At 43.3% G+C, this 21,417-nt stretch overlaps 1 protein-coding gene across 3 annotated transcripts in view; it reads right to left on the bottom strand.

Annotated features, from left to right (window-relative positions):
- Positions 1-21,417, bottom strand: part of SPTBN1 (spectrin beta, non-erythrocytic 1) — a 136,309-nt gene that overhangs the window by 79,060 nt on the left and 35,832 nt on the right. For all 3 annotated transcript variants that reach the window (XM_027814566.2, XM_055725454.1, XM_055725453.1), the window contains exon 2: positions 14,582-14,778. In XM_027814566.2, coding sequence (XP_027670367.1) covers positions 14,582-14,729 — 148 coding nt within the window. In that variant the 5' untranslated portion in view covers positions 14,730-14,778. The remainder of the gene's footprint in view (positions 1-14,581; positions 14,779-21,417) is intronic.

Here is a 21,417-nt window from a genome sequence, read left to right as displayed (position 1 = left end):
GTGGTACTTTCCCGAGCAAAGCTGGTGGAATTACAATCTTTTGTTAAGAGCCTCATGTAATGGAAAAGTCTCAGATTACTATCACATGAAAAGGAGGGCACTTTATTTATCTGCAAGACTATTCACTTGAAGTAACACGCGCACACAGAAGCACTCATTCAGTATTCAGAAACAGACGAGGAGGGGACACGGAGAGATGTACGCTCCAGCACACTGGGAACAAACAAAAGCTTTGTGAAAAGGTTCTTTAAACAGCCAATTCCTGTCGCTTCGTTTTATGTTACTTGTCGATACCAAGGATTTTGACATCTCCTATGCATGTGGCTCCTTGCCCATTTATCAGTGTGCTGGGTGTTACTGCAAGAGTAATGGTTGTCTGGGCTGTGCACTGGAGGGGGAGGACTGTAAAGTAAACCCAGATGCCTCACCTCTGACTAGCACCTTAATACCCTGCTGTAATATCAAGGCACACAACAGCAGCAGGGCTAGGTACTGGAAGTCAGTACCTGCAGGTGGTATTAAGACAGAGGATGGCAGTTTTCCCTCAGGGGCATGAGCTCCTAGCCCTCACTCGTTCATAAGTGAAATGAAAATGTCAGTTACACATTCATATTCTCAGTATGTACCATTTGCCTGTTCATTTTTAAAACTGCTGTTCACACAAATGTTTTTTCGTCTTGCATTTCCAAATTCCTTTCCAATGGAATCCATGTTCTCTTCTCCTCCCACTCCATCCCCTCATTAAACATTTCAAAATGTTGCCTTTGTTTTGATACTGTTGTTTCACAAGGTTTTAGTCAGATAGTAATTTATGTGAGGACCTTTTCTGTGGGAGAAGTGCAGTCCACCCCCGCTGACTTGCTGCAGACCTAGCTCCTGCTAGGCATCAGGTGGAAATTCAACCAGCTGTGACCAACACACCCGGGAACAAACTACAGGAAGTCCAACCAGCAACGCTTCCAATTTAGGGAGATGTGATGGAAGTCAACACTTCTCAACTGAAGCTGGGGTTTCCAAAAACACACCGACTGTTGAAAATGCCTGGCACATTGCTCCCGAGGTCATAAATACACTTAAAATATTTATGGCTTTTAACTATACTGTTTTACGTAAAGCAACAAGGTAGCCCTAGTCCAGAGTTGCTTGTTATGTTGATTCAGAAGGGCTTTTACTAGTGTATTTCAGTGAACTCCTTTAGATCAATATAGCTGTATTTACACGAGACTTTCAGTACTACAGCAGACCTCAAGTAGAGCCTAAAACGTTTCTGAAAGTTGGCCTTCAATCTTTTCAGCACTACCTACACTTGGCCACTAAAGGCTATTCAGCTGCCCAAGCCAGAGTTGCCAATGTCAGAGATGAAAGCGATTGTCCACAGGGGCTGCTGAACCACCGCTGTACAGGGGACCCCAAGGTACTGCAGGCTCGTGCCCCGAAAGCATGTTTGTAAGGCAAAAAGGGGATCTGAGGAAGCACCTGCACTTGTCACCGCAGCAGGCAGGATGCTGCTCTCCAGACAACAATGCGCTGATGTGGCACTGTGAGTCCCTGTTCCTGCTAAACCTTCCCCTGATAATCTTTGTACAGCCAGCTGTCCCCTCCAGCACGCAGGGACCCACACACTGCAGTTGCAGCCATGGGATTTCCAGGCTAGGGTGGGAGGGAAGAAGGGCAACACAGAAATATAAATGGCTCCAAAATGTACACAAACAGAGCTCGGTAAACCAAGCCGTTAATATACAAATGCAAACGCCCCCAAAGCTCAAGGAGCATGTTTTACCCAGCACACAAGTACAGGCTTATTTCCGTCCCAATTTTTTTTTCCTGCAGCTTTCTACCAACAGCAGCTTTTGCCTGTAATGCCTGACCTATGTTATAATTAAACGAAACCCTTCCCCTCAAGAGCAGGCAGGCAGCCAGGCCCTACCTGCAGGCATATCAGCTTATTACTGTCCCACCTTGAGCAAACAGGTGTTGCTGTGCGAGCTCAGAAGGTAAAACTAAAGTCCAAGTGACTGACAGGAGAGCTGGAGCATTTTTAACACCATGAAGGACATAAATCAGGAGCCAGGAACTTCTCCCCAGCTGAAAGCTTTCCCTACACCTTTGGCAGGCGACAAACTAACGCACGTGGCCATTATTAAAAATATTAAACTGTAAAATACTACAAAAGCAAAACATTAATAACTAATCATTTGGCTTTGACCCATTTAAAACACAGACTGGCTTTCCCCACCCGGTCATAAAACATTAACACCACATACACGAATTTACACTTCAGATTTTTCAGTGTGGAATAACTGAATCTAGTAAGCTTAAGATTCCCAAGAAATACTGAATAAAAGTTAGGGTTTGAGGATTATTTTTTTATCCGTGTCCCCTCTCTGTCCCTCCCAGTTCTGGCCTGCCCGAACTAAATGCTACTTTAAAAAGAGAAGGATTTGCAGCAGGTATGGAGCACTGCAGGCTACGCAGCGAGCAGGGGGTGAGCTAAAGGAAAAGGGAAGAATCAGTGCTTGAACTAAGCTGATTTTGCTCAAGGTCTGAAAAAGAGACACAAGACCCTAGCACAGTGTGGAGAACTCGGCAGCACTCGCTCTGAAATTCTGACCTCATTTTAGCTGCTGTCCAGCTCGGCATTTGGGCTGAACAACAGGTCCCCAAGCAACAGATGTGACAGACTTTGTTAATGATCCTGTCAGCTCCTGGGGATGGCCCTGATCGCCAGGTGCTGCTGACTCATCTGCCAAAGCATTACTGCTGCTTTGCTGGGCCTCTGGCATACATTTCGAAGGCTCCACTTAACAGGTTGGTGGTAATTCTGTAGAAAGAGCAAAGCAAAATGGGGATCTGTCTGTATTTGTGAAACGCTACACCATATGTAGCAGGGCTTCTTAGAAACGGGCATCCTGCCAGTTCGCATTTCTGTTTGAGTCACAACAGTCCTAATACTACATTCGTTTGCTGTTGACTCCAAATTAGTAAACCTAAGACTTGCTTATTGCTGTTATGTTGCAAGGCATCAAATTGGTCACATGGCTGTCACATGCACAAAGATGGTTTTTATACCTGGTTTCTACTAATTTTCTTGGTTTCTCTTTAACTGACTGAGCCCTTGACAATACTGACTGGATAATATGTTATGGAGGGGAATTAATGCTGTAAAGCCATAGATCAGATAATTTTTGAGCACTGGTCCAAGTGTAACTGATCAGTTCAACAAAGTTTGAAATTCTCCATGGTGTAATTAATCACTGATTACAGCACTGCAGGAAAATAAGGGCCAAATCATACATTAAGTTTAGTATAGCAGGGAAGTAGGGGGTTTTGTTGGGGCTTCCCACCCCCAATTTTGTTCTCACTTTTTTCCCCCCTATAGCTGTGAAATAACTTTTGCTTGCATTCTTTGAGCGGTACCTCTCTCATAGGACTTGACTGGTAACGATGGCTTGCATTGCTTGTGTGCTTGTTAAAAGTAAATAAAACCGCAAATGATTATCCACTTACCAATAATGCAAAGTGTGACTCGGTTGCCATGATCAGAGCTTTGCAAAGCCTCAAGGAGAACAAGAAGTTAATTATAAATGTACAAGTAACATCTGGAGGTTAAGCAGGTGCTTACCCCAGAACAGAAAAATATCTGTCCTGGGATCTGTCTTTACCTGGCTCTGAAAATTGCTGCTAAGTGAACACATTCCTACCACAAAGAAAAAAAAACACGTTTCGAAGGAAGAAACTAATGTTAGATCTAGGAAAAATCACTATCCAAATTCCTAATTATCAATGTATCTAAGATGGAACAAAGCTATTCCTTTCCTCAGCCAAAAGAAATCACTTAAGAAAAACTTTAGCACATCCTCAAGAAAAGTATAAGAAAAAAAGCCCTCTAAGAAATTTATGGCCAAGGACCCAGCTCATAACTCTCTTGCAGGAAATAACCAGTAGGTGCACAGTGCTAATATTGGTCACACAGCCTCACTAGAATTAGAATAGCTGGACATTCCCCATCGAACCACACTATCTTCCATCAATCAAGTCAACCAGTATTGGCTGGCTTTACTGGGTCAACAATGAAGATAGTAGGTGCAGCGGGCTCCGTGCCCAGAACAGACCCACCCTCAAAACATGTTCAACCTAATGCGTGCATGAAAACCCAAGAAAGCAATACACAAAATGTTCCCTGGGTACCATAAAACAAATGCATGCTTTGAACTGTTGTGTTCTGAAAGATAGATGTGATTTTACAACTCCACAAAAGACAATTATCCTTCTAATGGGAAGCAGAATGCACACAAGAGCTTACAATAATTACAAGTCTGGTTAAACATCACCCTCGTCTTTCCTCTTTACTCTTACTTGCTCTTGTAAATTCTCTAGTTGGTGACTAACTAGAAAAAAATTACAAGATAAAAAGGATGATTTATTAATGTAAAATACCACAGAAATCACATAACATTTGCTCTTCTCCTGAAAGAGGGTAAAGTTCTTACACATCCCCTCAGCGCCACAGTTAAGAACCGAAAACTCATACTCACATTTGCCTTTCTTGACTTCTCTGCTGATATTCCTGTCTACACAGTAAACACAGAATGTCTCCCTATATATACAACAGAGTAAGGAAAGACTGAGTTTTCTGTGGATTGTTCTAGAATGTAATAGGAAATAGTTATTTTTATCATATTGGACAATTTGCATAACATTAATCCTGAAGAATTAGCTTTTTTCCCTCCAGTTTGCATCTAAGATGCTGGAACACAGAGAGAAGCAGCCCACACACTAAGCAGAAATTAGCGCGCCAACTTAATTACCTCTTCTGCAGGTATTAGCGGGAACAAGAACCATTCATCTTATAAACCCGCCATTTCCTGCAATACTTGGCAACTGCCTCAGAAGAAGGTGAAATAAATACAAACAAGACCAGAGATCTTCTCCTAAGTAACATTTCCACTTCAGAAAGCATTTCCATTTTTCCTGTTTAAAGGTGATCCTAGGTCAGTGGCAAATACCATGGCATTTGGTCCTCCAAGTCCCTTCCAGCCATATTCTCTGTGACTCACATGGGCTTGAGAAAGCCAACGCAATCATAAGCAAGGGAAAGAGGCAGATTAAAAAGTAGGAGACAAGGATTTTTAATACAGAATGGTCCGTTCACATGTTTTCCTTTTGCCAAGCCCAGGCTGGCCTTCCAGCTGCTCCGCACCAAGTCCCAGGCACAAACCAGCTCTGGGCTCCAGATAAACCTGTACGTTGTGACGTCCATGACCCAAGCAGCATGAAACCTTTGGGAATCTTTTCACAAACCAGGCCAGAATATCAATTTATTACTGAAACTGGGTCAGGTCCACATGGTTTCAGGTTTCAGTTTACAAAAGTCCCAGATTAACAGGAAAGTTGACATTACTTTTGTAACAGTATGTCCTTGCTAACTGCAACAGCGGAACGCTTGCCAGGGGAGCCACAGAAAAGCACTACACGAGGCACTCATATTTGGAAGAAATCATGGTTTGCATTGGTTTGTATTCCAGTCCGAACGGGTTCTTCTGAACTGTGCTGCTTCCCATACTCCATGAACTCATCAAAGCAGGGAAGCCATCCCTGAAAAACTGTAGTAAATATATTCACAGGTTTTGGTCATGGCCTACGAAATGCACTCTATTTGCTCCCTGACTTAGATGAATAACCCTTAAAAATTCTATTAAAATCATGCGTGGTGCACAGGTACACACTAAAAATACCCTCCTCCTGTGAAATTTTTGGCATGAAAACACTTCTTGATTTTCATCCAGAAAATTCTTTATGAGTTTTAATTGTGTTTTTTTAGAAGCCGGAATTTTCATTGCCTCTCCCTCCCTGCTTTCCTCCTCTATCTGAATTGCATCTATGTTTATATGCAGGAAAGAGAGAGCTTCCCACCCTCCTTTTGCTTTTCATCCTTTTGTACTGTTTTCTTCTTTTTTTCCAGTTTGACCACGAACACAGAAGATGCACTGCTGCTACACCATAATCACTCCAGCATGAAAATTCAATCTACTCCTGAGCAAAATGGTAATTGGGTGAAAGCAACAAGCAGAACACACCAATCTTAAAAAACCTCCATAAGCCAGAGTATTTATTTCAACTATTTCCCCTGCTTCACATAGCTAGAACAGAAAGTGTATAAACTGTATTAATGTTCACAAATTGTGACCAGCTGCATTTCCATGTGGTCAGTTTAGGGGAGACGGATGAAAAAATACCTCTCAATTTTGACAGTTCCATAACTGGAGAGGCTTGAGCCCCTAAATTAGAAACTTCTGAAGTTAATTGGGCTCCCTACAGAATTTTAGATCCTCTTATACCTGAGCAACAAAGTTCCAGAAAAGCCAAAACGGTACAGGTTTGTGTTGATCCTGTAGTTCACACGAAATGAAAGAGAAGGAAAATGTAAGGGGAAAAAAAATAATTGTTGGAAGCTTTTTTATAAAAACAATATACTTAATGCAAAAACATGAGCTGAAAGCCTCATTTTTAAAGCCAACACAAAAGACACATCTCTCTGTTTATTTTCAAAAAACTTCTTTCATCGAATCTCACCCACAAAATTTCCCCATCTGGGAATTGCCTGTCTCTGCAGAAAAGCTTAGTTATCAGTTGACAAGTACTAACTGTCTCAGACTCATTCCAGAGCAAAACATGTTTCATTTTTATATTACACATAGAAATTATGCACTTAGATGTAGTCAAATACTGTCTACGCTTAACGCCCATCCACCTTACAGGCTTAGTAACATTTAAAGGAAGCAAAGCTTCAAAAACCAATCATACAACATACAAAGTGGTTGGCAAAAAAGTAGCGTTTGCATTGCTTAATAGAAGAGTTCAAAACTGTTACAAAGAATGCTAGAAACTCAAAAAGTGGAACTTGGAAGTGGATTTTCATCACCCTCTCTACTTGTCTGGTCCTCATCCCTGTTCCTGTTTTTTCTGCCTCTACCGCATCAAGACAATTTGTCTCAAGGCAATCTGGGTTTATATCTCTCCAGGATATTACCTCAAGATAAGAATCAAAGCTCTGATCTGAGAGAATGATTTCATCCCTAATCTTTCCCCATTAGAAGTGCTCCAAGGTTAACAGAAATTAGTAAACATTTTTGAATCCTGTATTGAATTTCGCTTTGCAGTATGCTCTGCTAGACATTATTTATACTTCAGGGAGTGCTTTCATGCAGTATCCAAGCAACAAATAGAAGGAAAAACACGAGGCACATTGCAGATTTGGCTGAATAAATAAAATAAATGCAGAAACATCGCTAGTTAGATGCTAAAGACATGAGATGAGAACATTCTCTTCTACATACGCATTTTTTGTGGAAAGACTTTTGGATTACAGGCTCATGACCAGGTTTTGAAATGTATCCACAGCCAAGCTCATCCTTGATAAAAGGCATAATTTAAAACAAAAATAAAATATTGCCATTATTGGCAAGTTTCTATAAACAAGAAATCTTTCCCATTAAGATGAGTCAGCAAAGTATCCAAAACCAACGTCATCAGTTCAACGAAGGGTTTCATAGTTTCTCTGTATTGTGTCCCTAAAACATTGATTCCAACAGCAAAGAACATTATAGTCTCTTCAGTCTTCAGGTTTTGCGTGATGGGCTGCTATGGGTCAGATTTCCAGCTGGTGTAAGTCAGTATGGTCTCACAGAAGCCAAGGGAGAATGCCAACTTACACCAGCTGACAATCTGGCTGGTAGCTCTCCTCCAAAATCATCAGCCTCAGCATGATTTTATCCCAGCTCTACTATTGTGCCTGGCTTAGCTCTCACCGACTATATGGAGGGTACCTCACAGTGAGTACTGTTCCTTTCCTTGAGCAGCTGGTGCAGCCAGAGCATTTTACCCCCCTTCACAAATCCTACCCTGTCCCTCCCTGCTTGAGCTGGTGCAGAACGCTGCATCTCACTCATCTCAGTGTTGCAGGCAGCCAAAAGCACGTCCCTCAGTGCTTTTCCTCTTTACTGATGCCAAAACGAAAAATAAAATAGACAGGAGAGAGCTGTGCTGTGCCAGCCTGGGAATTAAGGCATAGTTCTCACCTAAATCAGTGAAAGAAAGGAAGCACGCTATGAAAGTTAGCGCAGTGCCAATGTATCTAATACCCAGGTATGATAAAGCAGATTTACCTGCTTTCAAGATTATCCTCATGCGTATTTTGTATCCTAAAAGCATATGCATGTATGCACACGGAGCCAGCATACATGTATGAATTTTCTATTTTCTTCCTCTCTGTGCAAACAGCTTTTTATATTTAATCACTTCGTAACTACAGTGCAGAATTCTCTTGTACCTTACTTTGCTAAATTACTGAACTGCTGTCCAAGCACAGCGTCAGCCCTTTGTGCATAAAGATTGGCGTATGGCTGGAGCTCTCCACCAGAAACAGATATGGTACCTGTATTCCAGTCCAGAAGCTTAATGTACAGGAATTCAGAGATCGAAAGATCGATCAATACAGGCTTACTTGCTGGCAAGATGCTGGGTTCTCCTGCATACATGTCCAACTCGATATTGCTTAGTCTTGAAAGAATTTAATCAGAGATGTAAAATGACTGCAGCTGTCAGACTTTCCAGAGTAAGGCTGCCAGCAACCGCTCCTATCCTGCTCCCTCTCCAAAGAAGCAAAAAGCCTATTTTTCCAGCTCCACTTGTCCTGCCTGAGCGATGTGTGCCAGATTACAGTTATTCACCAGGATGCAAACACTTTCATGCATCACTCTGTTACTAAGTGATCACAGATACTACCCATGAAGCAGACAAGCATGCATGATTCCAGAAAAGTCCTAAGCTACATTCAGCAGTACTTTTTTTCAGCAGTTTTGCTCTATGCTCCAGAAGCTACATTAGACCACAGATCTGGTACCTAATCAGACTACAAAGAATCTGACCTACACCTCCACCACACACTTTGCACACTATTTGTTTGATTCTAAAGAGAGTGAGCAAACCCTGAAACTATGCATAACTGATACCAAAAATCATGTTACCACAGCGATGAGATACAGATGATCTCTGTACCAAATCACAGTTTTGATAGGACATCATTGAATACAAGTTGTTCACGCTTACTTGAAAGTTACTTTATGCACCACAGACATACCGTGACACTTTTTTTTGGTCAGTCTACTGATGAACTTGAGAAATAAAAATGCTAAGAACAAAATATAATTTATTGCCTGGTTTTTGCTATTTGCTTTAGAAACGGTTCTCCACCAGCAGCTTTAAAAGCTAACACATTAATCAGCAGTGACAGATGGGTTAAGCTTTTTCTTGTTTTCTGATAAGAGCACAGTGTTCATCAGTAGTTACAGCAAGCACTGCAGGTGACATGCGTAAGTACAGCAGCTTCTCCGCTGCCATGCTCCCTCCTCTTGATGCCCGCATGACACAAACACACAGAATGATACTCCTGTTTTTAACACCAGCCTCCTACAGGTTCTGGTAAGGCCCTGCAGCTGAGAAGTTGTTGCAGAAGTAAAATCCAGAAGCAAAGCATTGGGTGAGGTCAACATTTGGAAGAGCTTTTCTTGAAATCATTTAATCAGCTTTTATCTGAGCAAAGTAAGATTTTTCAAAATAAGCCCTTTCATGCTCACCTGACCACGTCTGTATTAGGCCTCCGGCTGCTAAACAAAAACACAGACTAAGAACCAGCACAGCCACACCAGTGCTGAGAAGATGCAGCTGCAGTTTCACTGCTGTAAGGTTTTTATTTGTTTAGTGCCAAGTGAATTCTTCACATGCCCTTCACACTTGATTTACAAGCATCAACATACTGCTGGGCCCTCTCCCCTTATCCACTTGCTGTTATTAGAATTAGGCTGTTGATTTTTAAGTCCCAGATAGCTCAGTACTGGATATTCATGAAACGTACCTGCAAGAGATTATTCTCAGTATGCTCTTTCAAAGTCAAGGATAAACCATAGGTTTATCTTCTTCAGCTCTAAATCATTGTATTTTGTCCTTTTTTATTGATTTCAGACCCAAAACCTCATTCTGACCATGCAGATTTTTTTTGTATCTTTAGTGTGCACTCAGAGGGAAACAGCAGAAACTTTGCTATGAGAGATATACTAGTCAGCAGGGACAAGCAGGTGCACAACACTCAAAGAGTACTACAGGCAGTATCTTACTTTCTGCTTTTTTGGGGGCCTGTTCTGCTGACTTTTTGCACCAGAGCTGTGGGGAGAAATGGCTCAAATACCAAGGCCAAAAGTGCTAACTAGCCCTACATATGGTACTCAGCACTTTCCCATTGCAAGTTTTCTCTGTCTTTTTTTATCCTTAAGAAGCAGCTATTCCACTATATTAAAAAGAAAAAATTTTCAGTAGCGTAACTTCAGTAACAATTTCAATGGTTTTCCCCTTTTGCATCTATGAGAATTTAAGTTACTGGTGTGAATTACAAGCCTGGTTTCAATTTGTGCAATAGGGATGAGTAAGGAAAGCTGCACAGCGAATGCAGTCTCCTTACCTGCGTTCCCCTGTAAGGTTCACAACCACTGTGACATGCAACACTAGCAAGTGTCCCAACATAAGCACAATCATTTAGGTGGAGCTGAAAACAGAATGCACAGCTTCATCTGCCCTGCGCTGAGAAGATACACCTCTTATTTAATAAACTTTGAAACTTTTTAATTCATATGCCAGACAGCTGAGTCACAGACCTTCTGGTCAACTCGGGTGAACCCAGAGGACAAAAAAGCAAATACAAATGAGCAGAAAAGCAGGTAACTTTAGCTAAGCATTTTTTAACACAGAATTAGCTAACTAGAGAAACGGAAAGTTTTGGAGGTGACAATTCTCATGCTACCTGAAAACAGCATCTGAGACAGCAAGCATGGTACATCTGAATGTCACAATCCCAGACTGAATGTGAAAAATTCTGCTGAACAACTGAACTGTTTCTTAAGGCTTTCATAACAGCTCAACGCACCAAGGCGCTGCACAGCAAATCTTGTTAGCTAATGGTCCTTGACAGACGAAATCCAACACTTGAGGATTTGTGAATGAAGAATTTTGCACAAATTTGATATCTTTCTAGCTCCTACAGAGCAGGTAGAATTACCTGGTCTTCCAGCAAGACCTTCCAAAGAACCACAGAGAACAAGGACAGGTGAAAGATTACTTCCTGCAGTGGGGTGTCTTACTTTACGAAGCAGGGATCAGTTACCTTCTTCTCATATCAGTTGCACAGTGAGTTAGCTCAACATGAATGGCAAGCAATCTGACTGCATACCCCTTCAAATCTGGATTCTGATTGAAAGCTGAGTTCCCAGACCATTTATTTGTTTTAATCTGAAACAATCCTTCACATTCTGGTCTTCGTGGTATACAGACCGCTTTAGTATTATCACTCACCAGCTGCTGTGATGACAGTAGTGTTTTTCTACTATTATATCATACCTGCTGTAACTGAGCTTTTCTCTAATACGTTGTCTCTTCTGATCACAGACTACTCTGACCACCATCTCATGCTTTGCTGTTTAAATATTTCAACATCTTGATGGATGCCATTACAATTCTTTCTAAAACAGAGTATCAGACTCTGGCTAGAGAACTCACTTCTTGCCTAGTCACTCTCTACCTTTCTTTACCTTAAAGGAGATAAGTCTTATTTCAATTACAGTAAACAAGAATCAACACAAGACGGAAGCTTCACAGAAGAGACACTTCACAACTTGTTGAAGAACGTGGACGGAAGATACTTGCACTAACAGGAAGATTCACATTGAGTATATAGCCATTAGTCAGGGAGTGTAAAATGCCCACGGCTGTTCTACTTTTGAATGCAACGGGTTGCATCTTATAGATAGGGAATAAAGAACCACTGCCTGGTCTGTTCATTTGGAAACCTTTCATACTAGGACAAGAAGATACTGACGCATGTGCATTGCAGAGTGCAACACATTGATAGTCTTTTGATATATCTTGTCACTTCAATGAAAGGCAGGCATTCTGAAAGAGTTGGACATCCACAGGCAGCCTTCAGGTACAACTAACCTAGGACCCTGGGAAAGAAAAATGCTGTTGCCAGGAGGCCTCAGCAAAGAAAAATGCTGTTGTCAGAAGATAGCCAATCCTGGAGATGTGGGAAGAAGCTCGTGCCCACAAAGAGCCAGTGCCCATCTAAGTCAGACTGGAGTGTTATTCAGTAAATCTGGGCCCTGCAGGTGGTACACAACTCCTTCTGCTTCAGCGTGCAGTGAAATACCGGGAGAGAGCAGTTCTGCAATAGAAAGTCAAATTTGTGGGGATTAGAGCCTAGAAGAGCCTCCTGGTATCACCCGATGTGGCTTTGTGTGCATTACCAGCCACAGGCATTTTCACACAGTGATTATCGTGTCTGATCCTGTGACAAGCAGCTGAATTAGAGTACACCTTTCCAGAAAGAGCCTGTCTCGATTTAAAGAGTACGATGGCTGAGATTATTGCTCTCCCAGCTCCAGGCTGCAGCTGTTAAAAAACTGCAAGTGCCTTTCTGGAGAGATGCAAGGGAAGATTGCCCACCAGACAGCATATCCAAAAACATACATTGAAAGGTGCCAGGAGTACCATGGCTCAGCCTTTAACTATATTGATCTGCAATACAAACAAACCACTCTTAATTCCTGTCTCCCTGCATGATGATTAGGCTCTCAAGCAGTGCAGCAGCAGTGCAGTACGCTAAGCCAAGTTTTGGCAGCACACAGCATTCTCAACACTAACAGAGAATTACAGATATGAAATACATCAAATTAAAATAACTGAGTAATGCTTATTAAGAACAAAAAATAAACACGCTGGGAAAATGTTTAAATATGCCTCTGAATTGAATCTTCAGCAAAATTATTTGATTTGACATCAGTATTTGTTTTAGGCTATCTAAATAATTCAAGTACTTTCCTTACATTACTTCTCCTTGAAATAAGAGTTTCGTGTTTATTATTCATTACTCAGGTGGGGACCTCTGCTTGCCATAAAACTAAGTGGAACAACCAACTGCAACAAAGGCTAGATCTTGGACCCAAACGCTGCTAATGAGCTTTGTATTAAAAGCACTGCCCACCCAAGGAATAGAATATAACCTGCAACCACTAACGTGGCAGGAGTAAAATAGAGTTGCTTCCTCAAACAAGATCAAACTGTAAGAGAACCCAAGTCAAGATTCTTCTTGTGTACCACCAATCTATCACTAGGCTGCTCCTGACCCCACTTAGCACAGCCCCATTCCAGGTCAGGCATTTCATCAGTAATTTCAAATGCACACTGTGATGAGAATTGCTGTAATTAGAAGTCTTCTAAAGATAGAAAAATTTAACACACATCTTTCCATGGGCAGTTCCATTAAGTCAATAAGATTACTATCCTCAGTAGGAGATATGTGATCTGCTCTCTGCCCACCTGCGTGAACTACTTTATTTCCCTGTTGCTCAGCTCCAAACCTGATCCTGCCCTGTGCCTGACATGTAAAAGTTTCTGCATCTAATACGCCCCCATGGCCGGCACCAAGAGGCCAAAGGGCACTCTTCGCTCTGGAATCAGTCTCATCAGAATCACAAATGAAACAGATGATACCTCTGTCTCAGTATGGTTAATTTAACAAACCTGCTTCAACACATGATAAGGTGTTGGGTTTAAAACTGTCCTTGTATCTAAAATTTCACTAGCAGAAAATTCAGTACATTTTGAGCTGGTTTCCATGCTTATAGTATGTCCCACGTTACTGAGGCATTTTGTTCAGAGGTCAGGAATGTGGGCATGCTACCATAAGAGTCAGGAAATCATTTACAGAGCGCATAAAAATTTCTTTGCAGGGCAATGCCTCAGAGCTGAGAGGACATGACATAATCTCTTTGCTGCATAAACAAATCTAGTTAATGTACAGCCTTTAATATGCAATAATCAAATGTTAAAAAAAAAAAAAGACCCAATCAAATTTAATTTCTCTGCCAATGAGAGTGTAATTCAGCAGAAGACAGCAAGTATTTCAGAAGCTCTGCTTCCTCAGGAAAATTTCCAGTTTCAGCATTATTTACTAAATGACAGCTATACCTACTACATTCCTCCATTTCAGGACAAGTGAGATGTTCTGAACACCTCCAAACGAAGATATTTTGAAGCCCTTCACAGAAACCCAATCAAAACAATTTAAGATTCAGCCAAACAGGTTAATATCTGATGAGACTGATGAGGTGAGAAACTGAGTCAGTACAAACTTCTAGGTAATAAAAAAAAGTGCTTGGATTAAATCTCTTCTGTCCTGGATTAAATCTCTTCCGTCCTGTGCTTACAGTAAAGAAGTCTTAACAGCAAACCTGAACAGCCAAGTGTTTGCAAAACGTCAGATATGAACACATCCTGCAAAGCAACATGAGACCATCGTGTCCCACTAATGTCAGTGGACAAAACAATCTCAAAACTTGTTCAGGCAAGCTGCACTTGACCTCAGAAGAATTTCCAGCTCTCGTTTACTGACAAGGCACAGGCACTGAAGACAGACAGTGTCCGTACTGTCACATACATACGGCATCAGAGTTTCGCTCATGTGGTCAGTGCTTACCAGCTAGGGCCTTGATGCGGGATCGTTCAAAGAGTCGAGCAGAACTATTTTCATTGTCCCAGTCATCGACATCCCAGCGGTTGTTGACATCGCTGTACTGCTGTTGGATTTCAATATTGTCATAATCTGTTGCTACTGTTGTCGTCATCCTGAGTCTTCTTAACCTATTCTCACCATCAGATTCTTCTTAAAAACCTCTGTAAAAGAAAAACACACATAATAATTTAGATAATATACGTATATTGAAAGAAAGTGATAAAATTCAAGCTCAAGACTTCTGGTTTCAAAAACCAATGACTTTTACTTGAAGCCCGGGCACAAGCTCAAGAACAGGTTAGATACCAACCAGTCCTTCAGAAAGCAACTGAATGCTCAAAGTCCTCTTAAAAAACGAAGCGCCTCACAAAAGCAAGATTTCAAGCCAGCAGCTTTGCTGCATACACATATCCCGAATTGTCATGTCCAACTCTGCACAAAGTGGAACACATATGAAACGTGCAGTTAAATACTTTCACCACTGTTATGTTCAAAATCAGCCAGTCAGTTTTACAAATCTGTGAATATAGGCTAAACCATATGGAGCCGTGGATAACTCGGCTACGAAAAAACTGAAGCGTGAAGAAGACCTCAACATCTTTACAAAACGGTGTAAATTCTGATGAAAAAAATGCAAATGCTTAAAAAGTCACATAAGCATTTGACCAGCAGAAGCCTTTTAACATGTATCTGAAGAAACATTTCTTTCTTCACATGCAAATGCTGACTTTGTGAGCCACCCTGGGAATTTAGTTATGAACTAACCCAGATAAAAACAACTATCTGAGGCATCGCTTTGAACTCTCCCTAGCAACAAAATGGTAGCCCACCAACGCAACCCTTTACACGAGGTTCTCCTCTTTCAGGCAGCCGGATACTGTTAGCATATTCATACCACTTTCTGATTGGAATTTGCATGTACTTATCAGCACTAAATATAAAAGAGCCTTACACCTCCTCTGAGGGAAGAGGAGGGAGGTTATAGACGGCGGCTACACTGGAGGCCCTGAAGCGAGGGGCACAGCGGCGGGTCCAGGGCCGCCCTCAGCCCGTCCCTCAGCGCCCGCGCTCACACCGGCCCCCCACAGCAAACACACGGTCCGCCTTCACAAAAACGTGGTAGTTACTAAAACAATGCGGTTCAATGTTTGGGAAATGGGGCACGGCCAGGTTCTAGTAGCGGCGGTCACATGACAGGAAGACTCGGGAGCGTGCGTGAGAAACGGCTCCGGCCGTGTGGCTCCACCTGTGTGCCGGCTCCCGCCGCGGCTCCTGCGCGCCCCCCGCCGCCGCGCCGTGCCACAGGCAGGCAGCCCCGGGGCGCCGGCCGGGCGCTCCCTCACGGACGTCGGCGGCTCCCGCTCCCCCAGCCCCCGCCGCCAGCGAGCCGGTGCATCCCCCGCCGCGGCCGAGCCGGCAGCGCCCAGCTCACCTGCCCCCCGCCGCCGCGGCCAGCGGGGAGCGCCCAGCCCGCCAGCGGGCCCGCCTCAGGCGGCCACCTGGTGCCACCTGCCGGCGCCGGGCAGCAGGGCCGGCACGCCCCGCCGCCCCCTCGGCCCCGCCGCCCCCTCGGCCCCGCCGCCCCCTCGGCCCCGCCGCCCCCTCGGCCCCGCCGCCCCCTCGGCCCCGCCGCCCCCTCGGCCCCGCCGCCCCCTCGGCCCCGCCGCCCCCTCGGCCCCGCCGCCCCCTCGGCCCCGCCGCCCCCTCGGCCCCGCCGCCCCCTCGGCCCCGGGAACGGGAGGCTGCGGCGGCCCTGCCGAGCCACCCTGCGGCCGACACGGCGCCAGCTCACGGGGGAAAACTGGCCTAGGCGCCATCACTGCTCCCGCACTTCAGAGGCATTAACTTCCCAGAGGGGCCTATGATAAAAAGGCTGGGTTGACATGACACCCTCCTGTTCCCCACCGCAGATGAGATTTCTCATCTATCTCCTTCAAAAATAATCCCTCCGTTTCACACTGAAACAGAAAACGGGCTGCACTCGAGGCTCTCACATAAGACGCTGCTGTCGAAGCCTGTTTGCGAGCGATTCAACCTTCACAAAAGGTGGGAAGAAATCGCTTTAGCTATGGTAAGCTGCCAACAGACTGAAAGAACACGAAGCAAACTTGCTCTGGGAAAAGCCTTTTGAACGACCCTCCTTTGCTGCAGCCGCCTGGGCTGGCGCTTTCCAGCAGGGAGCCCGGGCGAGGGCCAGGCCCTTCCCCTGCCGGCCGCGTTCTGCCGCTGTCGACAGACAAAAGGATGGCGCCCAGACCAGGACAGGATTAAGTCCCACTCGAAGCCTTTCTGCACAGCATTCACCAGCTGATCCCCATCTAGTATCAAGCTTAGCCAAAAACCTCCCATTGATTCCTGTACACAGGCAGAAATCAGGGTTAATTCCAATTAAATCCATGGAGCAGCTGTGGTATAAACAACGCGTGGAATCAGACTGTTCTGCAGCATCAGTTTCAACCTTTTCAGCTTTCAGTATTCATCAGTGCCCAATGAGGAGATGATGTGCCACTGCAAGAGCAGCAGTTCAAACCATAAAAATTAAAGCAGTCACCCTAAAACCAGGATGCTGCATCACGCTAATTTAGTATAGACGCTACAAGCCATCGATTCCATTTATTTCTGTATCATCTGTGTTTAGATGCATCAGGATCAATTTCAACTATAACTTGTGCTTTATCTCTTCTTTTACCCTTCCTGAGCATCACACAAGCAAAAATCTATCCCACATAAAGCTTAATTGAGCATTAAATGGGCCTGTTATCGCACACCTATAGGGCTAGAAAACTTACATACTTGTTGTGATTCTGTAGAGACACTGAAAATAAAAGCACTGTCTCTTTCACTGGCTGACATCAAGGTCCCTTTTCTGGGATGCAGCTCAATGACACAGGAACAGCAGAGAGAGGTAGCAGACACACACTGCAGTGATAAAAATAAGTACCTTGCAGCAAAGCACTTCTGTGGGGAGGTGAGGATAACAGAGCTGAATTCTAACTGAAATAAGCTGCCCTGCCTTCTTCCAAAGAAAGACCCAGCTACATAATGTGCAACCACCACGCTAAGCCTCTGCTCTGCTGAAAAACAATTTCTCTTAAGACTCCTGCTGCAGCTCTGACCCAGCACAACCCCCTGGAGCCTCCAAGAACAGAGAGGGAAGATAAACACAAGCTCTATCAGAAACCTCCAGTATTCATACTACAGCAATGAGGTGGAGGTCCTGCGGATGGGCTCAGCTACAACAGCAAATCTTATTTCTACGTTACGGATGCCCCTATTTGACAAACAGAAACACCAGTGCCATCTGCAACTGCCCAGAGAGTAATGGGGAAAAATGGTTCAGAATTCTTCTGGAGCTTTTCACTATTAATGACCTCAAGCGTAATCTGTCATCCATAAAATTAGCCCTACATTGAAAGACATATGCTGAAAAAATTCTGCGTGTGTATATACACATACATGTAACATATGTATATTTACATATTTATCTTAAGCCTGACATGTTACTTGCATAATTGCTGCTCAAGATGCAGCATAATTTTATCTGGTCAGACCTCCACTGCAGGATGATTTCAACAAGTACTTTGTGAGTACACATTTGTTTTATTGACTGTGTAGTCAGCACAAAGCAGGAGCCAGTTGCATTGTGTGCCATTAGCTTACTGCAGCGCTCTCCACTCATGCGCAAAGCACCCACTAACACCCTTGGAAGAAATCACTATAGAGTATGTAGCACAAGCAGAAAGCACAGGGTCAGAAGACAGCCTGTGCTCCAGCGGGAACAACCTTTGTAATTTAAACATCCTGGCCTGGCTTTAAGCTGAAATACCAATCTAATAAAGAAACAATGTTCTCTGTGGAGAGCCAAATGTAACATGAATTTCAGCTGTCATCCTGAGCAGTCTTAATACAGAGGACTCCAAGCCAACCCATTCTCAGAATTTGATAAACATAAGCACACCAATAACAAGAAAGCATACCATTTTAGAAACAGCAGGTCCCAATGTCATTACCATTCGCAATTCAGGCACAGGCTCTACGTTACGGGACCTTTATATAGGGCTTAAATACAAAGAACAGGCGTTCAGATTTCTCAGCTAGTCCACATCCCTCTTACATGCAGCACTGGGTGCACCTGGGCCCTGGAGCTGGTAGCCGGCAACTACAGGGATAAGCAACCACACAGGTGAACTAATAAATAGCATGTAACTGCTTCAAGTCCCCAAGGCAGCACAGACCCACCACAATGGGGAAAGAAAGGTTTTGTAAATTTGAAAACTTCTGTCTTCATTCATAAAATGTAACACACTACTGCCTTCTGCAGTTGATAGAACGCTGGAAGACCTCATGAGACTAAAGAGATCAAACCATTTCATTTCAAAGCATTCTTTAAAATATATTGCGTAATTTGAGGGTGGGTGGTGTTTGGCATTATCTTCCAAAAGAAGAAATGGCTCAAAGAAAGAATCAGCTACCAGGAACAGCATTTTCTCAGATGATTTTCAAAGGCAATATCCAGAGGTCAGACCTTTTGTATTTACTTTCATAAATAAACCAGATTCTGGTCTGTTTGTTTCTTAGATAATAGAAAATAAACAGTTTTATTCAGACGATTTGAAGAATGAATTCATTTAAAAAAAATCCATTGGCTACTCTTAAACGCAATAATGTAATTCACTAAACAGACTGAAACTATAATCACTAAAATTCTGCCATAACCACACATCTGGAATTACTTCCTAATCGTTACGTTTATCTTTAAAGTAAACATTATTTTTTCAAGAGTCACTATTCTTCCATGAAGCATTCTAAGCTGCAATTGGTTTCATGTTACTCTTACTATCTAAGCATTGTCAAGAGGTTTTTATGGTGTTATGATTGAAGAAAATGTATTTTGAACAGCAATCCCCAAATGGTCTCATTTCTTATGTAAATAGACTATTCCCTGGCTAACGCACAGTTCAACCTATTGCCATTTTTCTGACAGTTAAGATAAATTGTATATGACTGAATGGCTGAGAGGACAGAAAATGGGATACAGACACTTCCATCTCTTGGTTACTAGACCACACGGGTCCAGAGACAAGTACAAACACAATCACTGTAAGAAAGGGAACGGTTTCTCTCCATTTCCTACATATCAGACATGTACATCAAAGAAACCAAAATTACAAACCGCCTCCTTTCTGGTAGCTCTCTCAGAAACCAAGGCTGAACAAGCACAGAAATAAATTCAATTACCCTTCCTGCAGGACTTCCACCTCCAGATACTTTCACTCCTAGTGTGTACTGCTTCTTTCCTACTGATGACTTGGACCAGGGTAATGAGTCCAGCTCTTTAGCAACGAATTCACTTCAGAGTAATTATTATTACTAAAAGGAGGAAAATCTAGTTACAATGTAACCAAACCGTGCTCGTTCTGAGCAATATTCAGTTCCCTCCTAACAGCAGCACAACAAACATTTTTAACATTTTTTAACAGACATTTTTTAAAATGTCGCTTTAAACTCATATTTAAGCTGGAGAACGGAAATTCTTCTGAGCTCCCAGCACCCCGCCACATCTTGTCTCCCCATCAGGGCAAGTTTCTCACTTTAGCTTCCACAGAAAGGAAACCAGCCCAACCACAAGTCGATAGGGGCACCTTTAAAGAAACTCTAGACTGTATGCAAAATGACACACATATTCAAACACACCTAAAAATCAAATTCTGCAAGTATTTAAAAAATACTAGTTAGAAACTCAGAGCTCTACATAACACCTGAACTGAAAAATAGAAGTCCTGAGCACAGAGCTTAGAAAGACAGGAAAACTTAACGTGAAGCCTCAGAAGCTGCTTTCCAGCCTGTCCCCAGGCTCAGCCCGGGGCCCATTGCTTCATGCTGTACGAACCCCGACACGCTTTTCAGAGGCAGAAGCTTCCCCTGTCCTCACAGGGCAGCGTGGGCAGCACAATCGCTGACATTTTGTCTTGCTTCAGCTGCTAAAACAATTGTAAAATAATAAAGGTACTAATACAGCAAAGCTTTAACTCCCTTGAACTCCAATATCCTCTCTCTTGCATGCAAGGTCTGGCCCCCCACCCCATCTTTCTTTCGAGAAGCAGAATCACACTTTCTGCATTTTCCAGCCCAAGAGTACTCCACGTGTTTTGTCTGTTTTCCTGTTTGCTTCCTGAGTCAACCCACTTTCTGGTGCCAGCTCCTCTGGCTGTCCATGCTCAGGATGTGGAGGCTGAGAGCTGGAAGCACCCTGAAAGGTCATAAGAAAAGGGCGGACAGGCTGTACTACCAGGGAGTCAAACACCACAATCAGCATGTAGGGCACAGATGCTTCAGGAATGCACAAGCAAAGCGAGACTGAAGCCTCTTTATTCCCAATACAGGCTGGAAAAGTGTGCAAAGGTCATTAAGATCATGCTGCCTGTCCTTCATGAGCAAGGTCTACTTCCCACAGTTCGGATAACCCATCATTTGAAAGCAGCAACCAGGGAGTTAAGAGTGGTTTACAGGCTCTTATTTTTCTTCTGAGGTCCCCAGGATATCATGCTCTAGCTGGGAGACTGGTACATATTACATAAGCACTGAAACAACTTCAAAAAGTGTTTGCACTCTTCACTGTAAACAAAAATACAACTCACTGTACTGGAAACCCAAGTGTTTTTACAGCAGGGGTGACCGCTGAACACCCGTGACCAACATGTGCAACGCACAGGACAAAGATTGAAACTGGTTCAGCAAATGCAGTGCTTATAACACTAAGCACCCAGCATCCCAGCCAAGAGCACAGAGGAACTAATAAC

This window comes from Falco cherrug, chromosome 13 (assembly GCF_023634085.1).
Source record: "Falco cherrug isolate bFalChe1 chromosome 13, bFalChe1.pri, whole genome shotgun sequence".
Taxonomy (NCBI): domain Eukaryota; kingdom Metazoa; phylum Chordata; class Aves; order Falconiformes; family Falconidae; genus Falco; species Falco cherrug.
Note: the sequence above shows the minus strand (reverse complement) of the source record. Positions and strands in the feature narration are given on the sequence as shown.